Source organism: Tetrao urogallus (genome assembly GCF_951394365.1).
Source record: "Tetrao urogallus genome assembly, chromosome: 13".
In the NCBI taxonomy this organism is placed as follows: domain Eukaryota; kingdom Metazoa; phylum Chordata; class Aves; order Galliformes; family Phasianidae; genus Tetrao; species Tetrao urogallus.
Window position 1 is genome coordinate 15,279,689 of NC_136826.1, and position 14,984 is coordinate 15,294,672.

At 45.9% G+C, this 14,984-nt stretch overlaps 1 protein-coding gene across 1 annotated transcript in view; it reads left to right on the forward strand.

The window, feature by feature from the left end:
* The window catches only part of GPC3 (glypican 3), a gene marked incomplete at both ends in the record, with an annotated part of 113,276 nt that overhangs the window by 45,502 nt on the left and 52,790 nt on the right, over nucleotides 1-14,984 (forward strand). The window contains one exon of the mRNA XM_079542048.1: nucleotides 776-1,470. Coding sequence (XP_079398174.1) covers nucleotides 776-1,470 — 695 coding nt within the window. The remainder of the gene's footprint in view (nucleotides 1-775; nucleotides 1,471-14,984) is intronic.

The following is a 14,984-nucleotide window of genomic DNA, read 5'->3' on the forward strand; positions in this document are numbered from 1 at the left end:
GTCAGAGACCCATAGGCTTGGAGGCTCAGCATCGCTACTGGGCCGTGGGCCTGCCATGTCCAGGGAGGATAAAATGTGGATTCAGGAGAGCTAAGGAGCTGCAGAGGCCTTTCAGGTGGCATGAGGACATGTGGTGCTACCAGCTAGGTCTGAATCTCCTCTGTGATTAAACTCCTACATCTTTTCATAATGTAATGTCGGCATTTACTGTTCCCTGATTTTGAACACTGTAGATTGTCAAACATTTATCTCTGTCTTAAACTGTCTGAAGATAGAATTCCTGTTAATTTCAAATCAATATGGAAAGAGGGAGAGAGCAAAATTGCAGTCTAGCCCTTTTCTTGGATCAATATTTTCTATAAAAACTGAAATGTTAACTAGATCCTTGTTTTTGCAATTTTGAAATGCAGCTCATGTTTAAAGGATGTGGGCGTTCACCTGGAAATTGTTTTTGGGGCTGGAAAAGACCTCCAAGATCCCCAAGTCCAACCCCAACCCCCATCACCACATTCCTCAATGCCACATCCCCATGGTTCTGGAGCACCTCCAGGGCAGCACTCCCTGGGCAGCTGTGCCAGTGCAGCACCACTCTTCCTGAGAATAAATGTTTCTTAATATCCTAATGGCTGAAGATGTTCAGTATTGCAGCAGGCATGGCTGACCCACACTGGTCAGGATGGGAGCAGCCTCTGCAGCTGTGATAGGACCTGAAGTTATCCCCCCTGTTTCTGAGCTCATCTCCTAATCACCCGTTTTGTTTTGTTTTCTTTTGCAGAAGCCTTTGAGATCGTAGTGAGGCACGCAAGGAACTTCACCAACAGCATGTTTAGGAACCACTACAAGAGCATGGGGCCTAGAGCTCTGAAGTTTGTTGGAGAACTTTTCACGGATGTCTCGCTGTACATACTGGGCTCTGACATCAGCGTTAATGACATGATAAATGAATTTTTTGATAGTTTATTTCCTTTGGTCTACTCCCACTTGATCAATCCTGGCTTCCCAGATCCCTCGGTGGAAATGACTGAGTGCCTGCGCGCAGCCAGGAGAGACCTCAAGGCCTTTGGTAACTACCCGAAGATGATGATGACGCAGGTGTCCAAGTCACTGCAGGCCACGCGGGTCTTTCTGCAGGCACTCAACCTGGGAATCGAGGTGATAAACACCACCGACCACCTGAAGCTCAGCAAAGAGTGCGGGCGGGCGCTGCTCAAGATGTGGTACTGCTCACACTGCCAGGGGCTGCTCCTGGCCAAGCCCTGCGCTGGGTACTGCGGCGTGGTGACGTATGGGTGCCTGGCAGGGGTTGGTGAGATCGACCGTCACTGGAGAGATTACATCAGCTCCTTGGAGGGGTTGACCAAGGGCATGCGTGGTGTCTATGACATGGAGCACGTCCTCCTGAACCTCTTCTCCCTGGTGCGGGACGCAGTCATCTACGTGCAGAAGAATGGAGGAAAACTCTCGGCGACTGTGAGTTGTTTTTTTTGTGCTCCTGGCTGCAGCAGGGCTTGGTTGTGTACTGGAAGCAAGCTACCCCTTTCCTACAGCCAACAGTCCCCAAGGGCTCAGATTTCCAGCTCCTTTCTCCTTTCACATCAGTTCTCTGTTTTAAAACTTTTCAGAGCACTTGAAACTGGTGTCTGGGGGGACTAAGCATCAGAATCACAGAAATAGTAAGATTGGAAAGGTCAGCTGTGGGGAAGCTATTAGGTCAGGGCTTGAACTGGTAATTGAGCACCTGGTGAAGAGGAGTGATTGGCCCAGAGAGTACAGGCGGAGTGTTTGCACCCATGCTCCTTACCTGGGCAGAAGTGGTGGAGCAGGGTTTAGAGCCCTGGACTCAGATAAGGGCTGGTTACTGAAGGGAGCATGTCTTTTAGACCTGGGCTACTTGTTGGGGGAGGAATGCTGCGTGATGAGAAAGCCCCTTCACCAGTTTGGGTGAGTTCAACTCTTCTTTCTGTATGTGACGTTGCTCAGAACTGAAATTCTGGATTTGCCCCAGCATCAGCCTTGTAGGTGGGATGGGAGATCAGGGCCTCAGATATTTTGGTGTCTTTTTTCTTATTGGGTGCTTTGCCTACTTTGGGTCGTTCTTAGAGGGTGTGCTTTTCAGCTGTCCCTTGGCTCCCTGGTGCTCCAGGGACTGTGCTGAAAACTAACAGAGGGAAAAAAAACCACCCTCACTCATTCAAGTGAAGACCTGTGTTTTTTTTCTTGAGCATATAATGCAGTGGGATTCAGAGTTGCATTGCCTGGTGGCGGCTTTGTCTCAGCATGTTGAGCATCCTTGGGAGATAGATGGAGACCATCTATAGTTCAAGTTTTGTGGGCTGGGGTAGGGAAGAAAACTGTTTCTTCCTCTTCTATCGTTACTAAAATGTACCTCTAAGTAGATGCTAAGTATAGGCATATACTTAAAATCAGAATGATTAAGGTTGGAGAACTCCTCTCAGCTCATCTAATCCAACCATCAACCCATCACTACTGTGCCCACCAAACATGTTTCTCATCTGTGCTTTCTGATGTACTCAAGGAGGTCTAGTTTTCCTCATTTGGGTAACTCGTTCTAGTTGGGCTGTGTTTAATCCCGGGGTTGAGGCTATTTACTACTTATTAGGAGAGACCTGATGTTCTAAAAACACGCTGTGTGAATTTCTGAACCTCCTGAGAAACTGAGGCTTTCTTGTTCAGAAAAGCTGCTGTTCTGATTGAACACCAAGGGCAAATGGAACGTGGTAACGTAATATTTGTTTTGCAGAGGAGGCTTTCTTGAGACACAGTTGATTGATCTGTGCAGGTAGTGTGGAGCTGGGGATGGGGGCAAAGGTGTTATACTTTGCTTAAAGCCAGTGATGATTAAAATCTGTCATGTTTTCCTGTTAGCTGCTTGTTCCTGTCATTCTTGGCTGCTGTTTACAAAAGATCTGTGTTTATGTAGGTCATCGTAGTACTTGCACTGTAACTCTTATCTTTTTGGGGCTTTGGAAACGTATCGCATTATGGATTTTGAGCTCTGTGGCATTCAGCCAGAGGCTCTCTTCTCAGCTGTTTTCTGAGCCACTCTTGGTGGTTGCCTGAGATGTGTCACCACGTTATTTCACAGCCCGTAGATGCATAGTGGCACCTGAGTGGTTTCACAAGGACCAAATCTCTGGGAAGTTGGGTTGCACTCATGTAAGTGTGCACCAGTAGTTTGTGTTGCTGTGTGATCCTAGAGTGATTCCAGTGTTTCCTCTATTGTACTTCTATTGGCACAGTGTTAAGCATGCATTTTTTGGCAGGGCTGTCACTTTTGTTGCCAAACCTTGCTGAGACCTTGATCTGTCTGCTGAGAATGTGTTTGTGGGAGGATAAGTACACAGAGCACTGCTGAAGTCACTGCAAGCCATGGCAGTAGAGCCGTTAGGTACCCATCCTTTGCCAGACCAGTATATAAACTGACTTTAAGATTAAAAAAACAACAAACCCAAACCACAAAGTCACTGAGCATTGGCAAACTGTTCATTACTTTCATATTTGATATAGCAGTTGGAATGCATTAGGGCCATCTATAGTTAGGTACTTAAACATAGCTCCTCCTTGATTATTTAATACTGGTGTGATTCTTTTCTTTGCTCTAGAGATGTTTCTGAGTTATAGCAGGGCAGAGGAAAATTTTCAAGGCAAGCAAGCCAAGTATTTAGCAATTGTCACTTAAAGAGATTGTCACTGGGGTTTTTAAATCCTGAAGTACTGCTGTTGCTCAGCTAAAACTCTTGTGTCAACCAGAGCCCAGAGTGACTTCTTACAATTGAGCTATGAGCTGCTCAGAGAGGAACGGGGCAGTGATGGAGGAGCTGGCAGTTATAACACAGCTCAGTTGGGATCTGGGGCATACATCTTTGCCCTTAAGTGATAGAATGCAATTTCTTGTAGCTGTGCTGGAATGGAAGTTTCTCTGTTAAACTTATTGGCACATATTGAGTTTCAAAGAACATATCTGGAAGCAAGCACTTGTACTTACTGTTATCCTGTAAATATGATTGGCTTCAGACACCATTGTCATATCGAAGCCTAAAATACCACAGGAGTTTTCTCTGAAAAAATGTGGCTTTGCTCTTGTGCTGGCTTTTTGTCTCAGCCCCTTTATTTCTGACCTTGGCATGAAAATTTCTTTCCAAATTCAACTTGCTGTATGTTATGAAGCATAAGGGAAGGTTATTTGTCATGAAAATCCTCTGGAATTATGGAAAACTTATCTTCCATCCCTTTATTGGGATGATAACCTGAACATAAACACTGCCACCCTTGTCTGTCTTTTGGACTTTTGGTATGGTTCTTATGGCACTACTTCTTCCCAATGTTTTGGGTCCATATTGAAAACGTGCCTGGTGCTTCCCTCTCTTCTTGTTATTTTAACCATGAATGTAGTTATCACTATCAGCCTGTGCTTCCTACCACAAACAAGGACGGTCTAACACAGCATGAATAAACTTCATGAGATATCCAACCCCCGTGCCTCTTGGAGTTGGGACTTTCTCTCTTGTAGAAGCTACATCAGAGACAGTAGGTCTGGGTGTCACACAGCTGACGTCCTCTAGGATTCCCTCCCAGAAGCCAGCACTGCGATTTTATTTTGTAAGGTTGCAGAGTTGAGGTGAAGATTATTGACTCAGCACAGACAGACAGTTGGTCTATGTCAATATTTTTCCCCAATGCTTTTTTTCCTTCCTGTAACTCATTGGGGTTTTCAACCCATCATAGCAGACTGAGCAAGAAGCAGTTTGTAGCCTGGTGAGACCCATGTGGAAATAGATGGGTGGCTGGGGGTGAGGCTCCAGCCATCTCCTCCACCCAGAGTGGGGGATGCTCTGCAGGTGTAAGTCATCAGAGAAAAGGATTTGGATTTCAGCTTTGCTATCTGTATTGCACTGTACATCTGGGAGCTTTACCTGCTGGTGTAAATGAGGTTGGATGTGAACGTAATGTGGAGCTGATGTTTGCAGCACAATCAAATCTAGGAATGGGAGCAGCCTTCAAAGGAACACGAGATCTTTCTGGTTAGTTCTACAAGCTCAGAGCAAATAATGTAAAACACCGACAAACTTACCACTCAAAAACATATCAGACCTGCACCTCTGGGTACAAGAGTACTCAGTACAGCTGATACTGCTGAGTTTCTTCTGCTCCCCTCACAGCCAGCAGCTCTGTCTGCAGCACCTGCCCATGCGCAGGAGTGAAGTTCAAGGGTATGTAAGTAAAGGAGCTTTTGGCGGGGATGGAGATGCCCTGTCTCCATACCCAGTTATTCAGTTCCTATTGGGGTGGGTGCAGTGTGTGCTGCTGTTAAGGCAGCTGACTGGGGGCTGCACTGCCCGGATGGCAGCAGGGAGCCTTGCCATGTTTTCCTATCTGCTAATGGATTTCTTTCTGTGCTGGGGCTGGGGAGAGGCTTCAGAGGGAGGCTTTGAAATGGCAGCGTGGTTTGCAGAATCATTCCCTTTGAGATGCTCAGATGGGTTTCTTTGTACTTTTAATGCAGTACAGCTATGGGATAGGCAGCTGGGTGCACTGCCTCTGCGTTTTCAGTTTCATTATCGGAAAAGTTTAATCCTCTGGCTACTCTCCTAATGCTGGTGGCCAGCTCTCTTTTTTGCTCAAAGCTAAATACAGTGAGGCTTGGATTTCAGTAAGCTCAGAGCTGCTCAGCTATTCCAAGGTGTGTTCATTGCTTACTTTTGTTACCCATCTTGTGATACGCAGTGTGATAAGGGGCAAGCAGGTGTCTGTTCTGCTGCAGGGCGGAAATGAATCCGACCACCAAGGATGGTATCAGCAAGGAGATCCTCTGAAAATTCCTTGGGTGTATTATGCTGAGGAGATTCAGATAGTGGAGATTTTCTGATAGCTGGGGGAGCATACAGCAAAGTATTGAACTGATTTGGATCTGTACATCCCCATGTTGCTGGTGGCTTGGCTGGTGCTAAATGAGTAATGATTTAATTGAGTTATGAGTCTGTATCTTGCTCATGGGAGTGACTTTGGCATGGGTGCTCTTGGCCACCGCTTGCCCCTTGGCAGCAGTGAAGCTCAGAGGTTATTCTCAGCCCACTGGACGCTGCATGCCTTGCCTGCCCTAGGGAAGAAGCTCATTATTGCTATGCTGTTAATTAACTTGCTGCTAACAAAGCTTTGCCTCTAGAGGATGCAGCGTGCTTCATGCATTGGTCAGCGTTGCCTATGTTCTCATGGGCACAGCAGTGTGCTGCTGTTCCTGCTGCCCATGCTGAGGGCAAAGTGAGGCTCTGGGGAGAATTTATCACTGAATTGGGTCTGGCCCTGGTGGATGGAGTGCAGGACTTTGCAGAGCCACTAGGTGGATGCAGCAGACGTGGCCAGAGTGAAGCAGGGGGAGATGCCATTAGATGTCAACATGGCTTTAATTTAAAGTAGCATTCGATTTTGTTTCTATTTGTAAGCTTTTCTATTTTTTCCTTTTTTTTTTTTTTTATTGCTTTTCCTCTGTTCTTTTAACTGGATGTGTTCTAGCCTCTGGCACATTGTGGCATTTCAGTGGAATTTGCAGTGATGCTTTTTTTTTTTTTAATTAAAAGTAGAAGGCTGCTGCTGGCAGTGCCCCCCCCTCCCTGCAGCACGGGGAGCATCCTTTGATAACATGTTTGATGCCAAACCCAACTTCACAGCGAAGCTCACACGAATCTTTTCACTGACTTTGGTCAGAGGCAGATCACACAGTTGGTGGCAACTTTATGGTCTGTGCTGTAAAAAGAGCTTTCTAAGGCTGCTACATTTTATGGGAGGGGATAGCATAGGGAGCCCACTGAGCCTGGCTTGACTTCATTTCAGATGCTGTGTAGGGCACGGTGTGAGCACAATGCACGTGGTGGGACACCCTGCATCTTTTCTCTTCTGAAGTCAGAAGGAGTGCACGGATTTGTGCAGGTTAATTAACAGCTCTGTGTACCTGTTTGTGCACACTGGGACTTGGCCTGCTTTTTGTTTGAGTGGAGGGGATGCTTTGTTGCTGTGCAACTGGTTTTTCTCCAGATGTTTAGATTTCTACTTGGTCTTGACATCAGTGCTAAGAGCTGGCAGAGGAAAACTGTCCAAGCTGTTGGAAGTGCTGGTATACAGCTGTGCAGTGTTACACTGCTTTCTTCGCTGCACAGAGCCCACTTTCTCTCTCCTCTTTCCTGGATGGGGGATGCTTGGGATGTCGAAAAGGAGAGAGCTGGTGCTCATGTTACCCAAGCCTAATTGTATTGGGGGGTGAGGGGGTGTATGAGTATCTCTGCTGTTTGAGTTCTGGGCTTTAGGCTTTGAAGTTTCAAGCTCTCATTTTACAATAAATGGTAATGGTCAAGGACGTAATGCAAGCACTTGAAATAATTGGATTTGAGGTGGGGAAAAAATGAGTTTCAGGCTGAACTGAAGATCACAGTGTCAGAAAAACCCCTCCGGATGTCTTAAGGCTTCTGCCACCTGTGAGAAGCACTGGTTGTGGGAACTGCTCCTCCCAATGGTCCGGGGCACTGGAGATGTGTTCTTAACTTGAGCATTACACTGAACCTCCTCAGTGCCCCTTCTCAGTCAAGCCAGCTTTGTGCTTGGGATTCTTTCTGAGATCCAGATCTGGTTTGTCAGAAGGATGTTTGTGTCGGAGCAAGGCAAAATGGACTGGCCCTGAGGAATTTACTTCTACAGCATGAGTTCCATTGCTTTGTATCTGTCTGAAACGTCCCTATGGACAAGACATTGCCCTCCATGCTAAATGGGAAATCAGGGAGCTGCCCGAGTCCTTGTTGAAGCTGGTTGGATGTCTTTTTTTCAACAGAGAGAGAATACCCAAGGATCACACCTGTGGACACGACCCCTTTGCTTCTCATCCAGAACTTCTGCAAAATGTGTTCTGCTCTCTCCTTTACAGATACCATATCCTTACTCAGCCCTGCAGTACCATGCTTGTGCTCACAGATACCCGTCCAGTTATGCTTTTTGTGCTAAACTCTCTTCTGGCCTCATTATCCACAACTGCAGCTTTTACCAGGAACTCCATCCGAGGTCATTCCTGGGGCATCCTTCATGCTAACTATTCTGAGTTTACTTTCAGTGACAGTAACCCTCGTGAGTGCTGCTGCCTTATGACTGTAACCAACTCCCCCATTAGCAATGCTGATGAATGCACCAAGAACAAAACAGAAGCTTAAAGGTGGTCCTCTGCAGAGCAGAAATAGTGCCCAGAGCCGCCCATGCAGAGCATCAGCATTTTGTTTTGCAATGCAGAAAATGATGTTCTGGGTTGCAATGAGTACTGTGCTTCATTTTGAATTCTCTGCCAGCATGCAGTACGCGCTCAGAGCAGTGCGTTGTATCATTTTTACATCTTATTATAAAGTAGCTTTGAGGTACTGGGCATGAAAGATACCATCTACCAATATATTTAACTGGAAGGAAATTGCAGAGAGATGAGGCTAGTATTTCAAATGTCCACTGCTGGCCAAGCTGTCCTGTTGGCCTCTTTGCATTGCTGCAGAGCAAGCCAGAGCCCTTCTCTATCTCTACCTGTTGGGTTTCCCCACTAATAAGTCCCTGAGGGTGCAGGTCCTGCTCTCAGATGTATGCATGAGGGTGAAGTTTGCTGCTAACTTCATTATTCTGTGAAAGGCTCATTTGAGTGAGAGGCTGCAGAAAGCTGCCTTGATAGCCTGCAGTCACTGTGGCAGAGTTATTTCTGTTTGAAGAGGTGAAAAAAAGAAAAATCCAACCAGCAGCTGGTGAATGTAGAGATTCTTTATGCAGGCATATCTTTCTAACCCAATCAATTTTCACACCTAATTCTCTTTTGCTGTGGTGGAGATGATGCTCTTAGGCACTGACCTGCAGAGGGATGAAGTGAGTGAGCTTAGTGGTTTCTGATGATAACTTGAAGACAACTGAGTTACTTCTCTCTAAAGCTTATTAAGTCTTGGATAGCACATATTGATCCGTGTCATGGTACAAATCAACCTCGTGCACCTGCCCTCCAGAGCATCAGAAAGCAGCTATTTCTTCTGCTGTTTCAGTGGTCTGTGCTGGTGTTTTCATCATCCTTCCTCTGTGTGAACATGCCCATAGCCACATCCCTCAGTGCCACATCTCCATGGTTCTGGAGCACCTTTGGGGATTGTGATCCCACTGTTCCCTGGATAGCTGTGGCAGTGCAGCACCACTCTTTCTCATAAGAAAGTTTTCCTTCTATCCAACGTGAGCCCATTGCTCATTGTATGTCACTGCTTAGGAACCAGAAAGCACTTCAGGAGCGCTTTCTACCAGGAGTTTGTTGTGGAATCTTATCTCTGAGTTGTGAAAGCTTGCGAAGTGAATAAAAAGTGAAGATGACATACAGAAATGGAGTGAAATTATTTGATCTGTTCCAATCCAGTGCTTTTGCCCCTTGTTTGGGAATCACTGGATATGAATTGATAGGAATTTTGCTTCTGATGATCGAATTCCAGCCATTGGTTTGTCAACATCAGTAAAGGTGTTGCGATGAAAACCAGATTCATTCCACCTGTCTGAAAGCAGCCTATTGTGGAATGAGCCACTCTAATATATTAATCAGACATATAAGGCAGCTTTGTAACAAGGTTAAGAGTGCACACCGATTTCCATTATAAAGATATTCTCAATCAAGCAGAACCTAATCTACTGCTGTAAGTCACTCTGTAATTCAATTGTACTAACCACAGCGTGTGGAAGAGCAAGATGTGTTACAAAGTCTAAGAAAAAGCCCTGAAGATATTTTCTATAAAGATGTTTATAATGATTTACATTTTCAATAAGCCTGATTTGTCTTTGGAAAGAGTGTAATTCCTTTATCACGGGCAAAAATCTAATAGGAGTCTTTTTACCTTGTCTGCTGTGTTTTGAGTAAATTATTTTGTGCTGACCTTTAATTGGATTAGACAATTTGCTGTCAGGAAAGGGGGGGAAAAAAAATTAATATGGATCCAGTAGCTTCAAAACTAAGAAATCAAAAGATGAATAACAAGATGTTTGTGAGGGATGAAAGAACACAGGGCCTTCTTGAGCACTTCGTTGGCCTTGGATGGATGAATATTACCGCGACGGATCCCTGCTGTGCTGAGTGATTTTTACCACTTTCTGCCATTAACAATTACTGCATTTCCGTTGCAGGCTTTGCCCCAGGAGGCTGCGGTGTGGCTGTGGGCACAGCCTTGTGCACCCCTGAGCTGGGAGGTGCTCCTGGGGAGGCTCCCGTGTCCCCATAGCGCATCCTGGTGGTGCTCTGGGCTTAGCTGGAAATCCAGTGCTTGCTATCACTTTGCAGGAGATGTTGAGCAACTTAAAACAAACAAACAAACCACTGATGATCTGGTGAGCTTCTGTGCCTCCAGCCTGGTTGCTTTAGCAGAAGGTGGTATTGAGAATGGGAGAGGTGGCTGCTGGGGCCCTTCCTATGGGAGGCAGTGGGGTTCTGGCCCTCTGTTGATGGCTGGGGGGGCACTGGGGTGCTTTGGGGTCAGAAGGTTTTCTGCACAGCTCAACTGCCCCTTCACAGAATGGTGTTTCATAGCAAAAAGTGCTCCCAAAACCTTTTGGGATTTGGTGCAAGAGTTCATTGAAGTACAGATCTAAAAAGTTGCGTATACCTGTGAGCACAGACCCTCATGGGTTACAGGATGGCTGTTCTTTGTTACCTGCTTTGATATCACCAGTTAAAGCAGAGTTAGCAGTAAGCCTGGCGTGCTCTGTTTTATATAAATGTTATACTTACTATTGGATTCCTGATAGAAAGAGAACTAATTAAGGAGATGGGATATCATCAGTAGATTTTTCTTTCCTGAGATTTTATGAGCAGTAATTTGAAAAGAGCCATATTAAAGTCATTGAGAAACAAGTTAATGCTGCGTTTCCGAGAATATTACCCTTCTACCCAAAGATTATATTCAAGAACAAACAGTGTACAGTAGCTAATTGCTAGCTGACACATTATAATGGCTTTATACTTCCCAAATTGAATCAGTCTGGTTAAAGAAAAAATGTCATGCAGTAACTTTTTAATTATTCAACAATGTATTTCTCAAAGAATAATTGAATCGCTGCTCGAGGCTGTAGGGAGAAAGTTGGACCAGTGGATATTGACCCCATTTGCTACCCAGCTGACACTACTGCTCTTAAATAACCTCTGCCAGGCTGTCTTCAGGTTGCTGCCTTATGTCCCAGACTGATGGCAGATATCTGTTTTTTCCTGTTTTTCCTCTCTAAATTAAGCTGTTAAGAATTCATTTCTCTGATTGTTCCTTTTTGTAGTGCTGCAGGCAAAAAAAAAAAAAAGTGCAATATTAAAATCCACAGCAATCTGCAAAGGAAACCTATTAACAGAGTGAAGGAAAATAGCAAATGCACCTTGCATGCCTTGAGCCCTCATCATTTAGGAAATGTGGAGATGTGGCACTGAGGAACTTGGCTATGGGCATGGTGGGATGGGTTGGGTTGGACTTAGTGATCTTAGAGGCCTTTTCCACCCTTAATGATTCTGTCTGTGCCCTGTGCTTTTTCTCACCAGTGTTGGTGGCCACGCAACAGGCAGAGGTGCAGAAAGGAACTTGGGATGATCTTGGTGGAAACTGGGCATCCTTAAATCCACTTCCCTGCTTTGCTTCTCAGCCTGTAGAGCTGGAGAAGGTAACCCTCTCTGCAGCAGGAGGGCCTTGCTGGGACATGCAACAGAGGTGATATGAGCATAATAGTGTGCGCAATGAGTTTTGCTTCTCAGCAAGACTTTGGTTGGCCTGGCTCCCTGTTTTTCTTTTCTGTTGCGTTGTCCCTTTGCTGTGTGTTCATCATTCAGGCAATGCTGTTCCTCTTTCCAGGAATAAAACCGAGGTTTGGTTGTCTAAGAAACATCAGACTGCACAGATCTAACTTAGAAACATAACGGGTGCGTTAGTGTGCTATGGGGCCCTGTTCCAGGAAGTGTTTCCATTTGGGAAAACTGCATCAGCGTGTGCTGAAAATGAAGCCAGTGTGGGTTTTTTTTGCTTGACTGGTCCCTACTGTTAGCTGTGCTGGGACACCAGTGCGTGCCCTGTGGTCTGCTGCCCAGGTCTGACCATAAGAAACAAATACTCTGTTTTGTGTTAAACATGGAATGAACAAAACACTGGAGGGAAAGGCTGACTTCAAAAGTTGTGCTTTAATTGCATGTCATAGATTATAAATGCAGAAGGAACAACTGTGATCATTTAGTCCAACTTCCTCTCTACCTATAAATAACAATAAACAGCCTTTTGCTTAAACACGAAGCAGCTTTCTCTGGTGGATTAAATGCTGCATACTGGCGGTGCTAGAAAGGAGGAACATCTTGTTTGCGTTATTTTATGCACATTTGAAAGGCTCTGCTCCAACGGAGGTCATGGCTCCTTTGAGCAAAAGGGCATCAGCACAGCGGAGGATTGGGTCAGCGAGGGTGGGAGCTGGGCAGGGTGTGCTGGTTTATGTACACATGGAACGTTGGGTGCTGCTGGGAATGGGGTGCCACGCTGCAATGGGAATGCCTTGGCAGCCCTTTGCTTGAGCCTTGGGTGCAGAGGGGTCCTCCATGCTCCTGCTGCCGCACTGAGCCTCTGCAAAGCATCTCGTGGCACTGTTCTGACTGGAGGATGCGGTGGAAAAATTGCATGGTTATGTTTCCTTCTCACCAATCCCTCCTCAGCTGGGATGTCCACTGGGCTTTGGAGGTGACAGCCCCCTGGTAATGCACTGCAGGGGTCCCCCAGCACTGCCTGCCCTGGTGTGACAGGCGCTGTTATTCTAAGCATTAGTGTTTGTGTGCATCTTACATATTATAGTGCTGCATTATTTAAAGGGGATGCATTATTGAACAGTGCTCTGCTCAGCGTGGAGGGCAGGTCTCCCTGCCATCCCTGCTGTTCTGGCTGCTTGGTCAGGAGGCTGTCTTATGTAATCCCTGCAAGGTGATGTCTGAATCATGGGTCGTAATGCAACAGGGTTGATTAACAGCAGCAGCACTCTGTTAATGGGGAATGTTAGAGAAATGTGTGCAGAAGACATCTATGTTGTCACACTGCATTCCTGCTCAAGCGTGTGAAACCGCAGTGATCATTACTTGCTGAATAATGACGTGCTTCCAAAAAATAAAGGGCTGTAGATTCATTGTTATGTCCATAATCATATCTTCTGCTGTGAGAAGGGTGAGGGAGTGGGGAGTTCTTTCACATCCTCCTGACAAAATGTATATAATGATTACAAGCATAGAATAAGAACATTTGTCCTAGCTAAATGTTTATTCACTTCTGTTAATCGGAATGGGTTTGAGAGTGGGCCACAGTCCGTGGAAGCAATGCAATCACTCCAGCACTGTGGCAGATTTAAATCAGTAATAAAAGCCCTGGGGAAATTAACAAGACAAAACATTAACCACAGACTAAACATTAACATATATTAGCATTTTTATTACACCTGTAGAAATGGCAAACAGGCTTGATTACTACTATTAAAAAGTTTATGCTCTATCCCCCATCATTGCAATGTATATTTTGTTTTAAGCCCTTTAGAATTTAATTAAGCTGATTTCTGTCGCAGCGTTTGAGTAACAGACTTCAGGTTCACTTTTATGGTGACTTTGAAGATAAAGAACGCCTTCATCCCCTGTTTATAATGCTAATGATACGTGTGACATTTAGCAGAGCGGGCTGTGAAAAAGCCACAAGGAGAGGGGAGGCAGCGCCAGGGCACGGAGCTGCTCTGCGGTTCTCAGGATGAGTGGCCAAAGGAGGATCCTGCATGAGATGCTGCTCAGGGCTTTGTGGGTTCTCCAAAGGCAGCGTGTTTTTTTTCCAGGGCTTTGATGGTCTGTTCTGAGCGAAGCTGCGCACTGTGGCAAATCGCCCTTTCCGAGGCTGTGTTCAAATCACTTACAGTAGTTAATCGCTTCTCAGTTTAATGCGCGGCTTCTCCCGAAGGGAACTCAGAAATAGGTATAAAATGACATATGTGAACTGCAGAGAGTGGAGAAGATTGCAGGAGGAAATCTTTAAAAATGAGGCCATCCCCTGGAGGGGGGGAAAAAGGAGGGGAAAAAAAAAAGTACTGTCTCTTCCTGGAGGATGAATCTATAAGCAGAAGAGTTCACAGAGAAGACAAATGGAAGCTTTCCTTAAAGTTTAAGCAAAGGTCAAATACAGAAAGCTGTCCTTTGGAGTAGGGTTTGTGGTCTGGATGGGAAGCTGCTGCAGCAGGTACCCAGCTTGTCTGATGCACTCTCATCAGGGAAAGCTGATGAGCTTTTTTTTTTTTCTTTCCAGAAAGCTTCTAGGAAATTACCTTCAGAATGCTCACACCTCTTAGAGGTGGTGCTCAGATTGGTGTGGGGCATCACTTGTGTGCTGCTTCCCAGCTGTGGGTGCTCCATCCTTAGAGGTGCCCAAGGCTGGGTTGCATGGGGCCCTGGACAGCCTGAGCTGGTGGGGGGGCACGCAGCCCACAGAAGGGGTTGTAATGAGAGGGACTTTAAGTTCCTTTCCAACCCAAGCTGTTCTGTAATTCCCATGTGTCTATTGCAAGTCAAGTCCTTTGGCATCTCTAAATTAATGGAGGAGTGCTGAGATGGTGCTCCATTAGGGTTTTCCCTGTGCTCCTCTCAGATCAATGCTCCCTTCCAGGCAGAGCCATTATCCAGCCCCTGGGGTGTGGGAGACAGCTGCCCACTGCCTGTGGGGACGTACCTAGGCTGGGCTGCCCTGAGGCTGTGGGGCAGAGGTGGGGGTGTGTGGTGGTCAGTGGGAGGCAGTGTCATGCTGCATCGTGCTTGCTTGGAGAATGCTAATGAAATCAAGGAATTAGCAAGTTTATTAATGAGATGGAGCAGGAAAACCGAGCTTTGGCTGTTGAAGTAGTTGGTGGTGTTGGGCACTTGTGAAAGTTTGGGGATTTGAGGGAGGTGTTGTGTTGTGTGC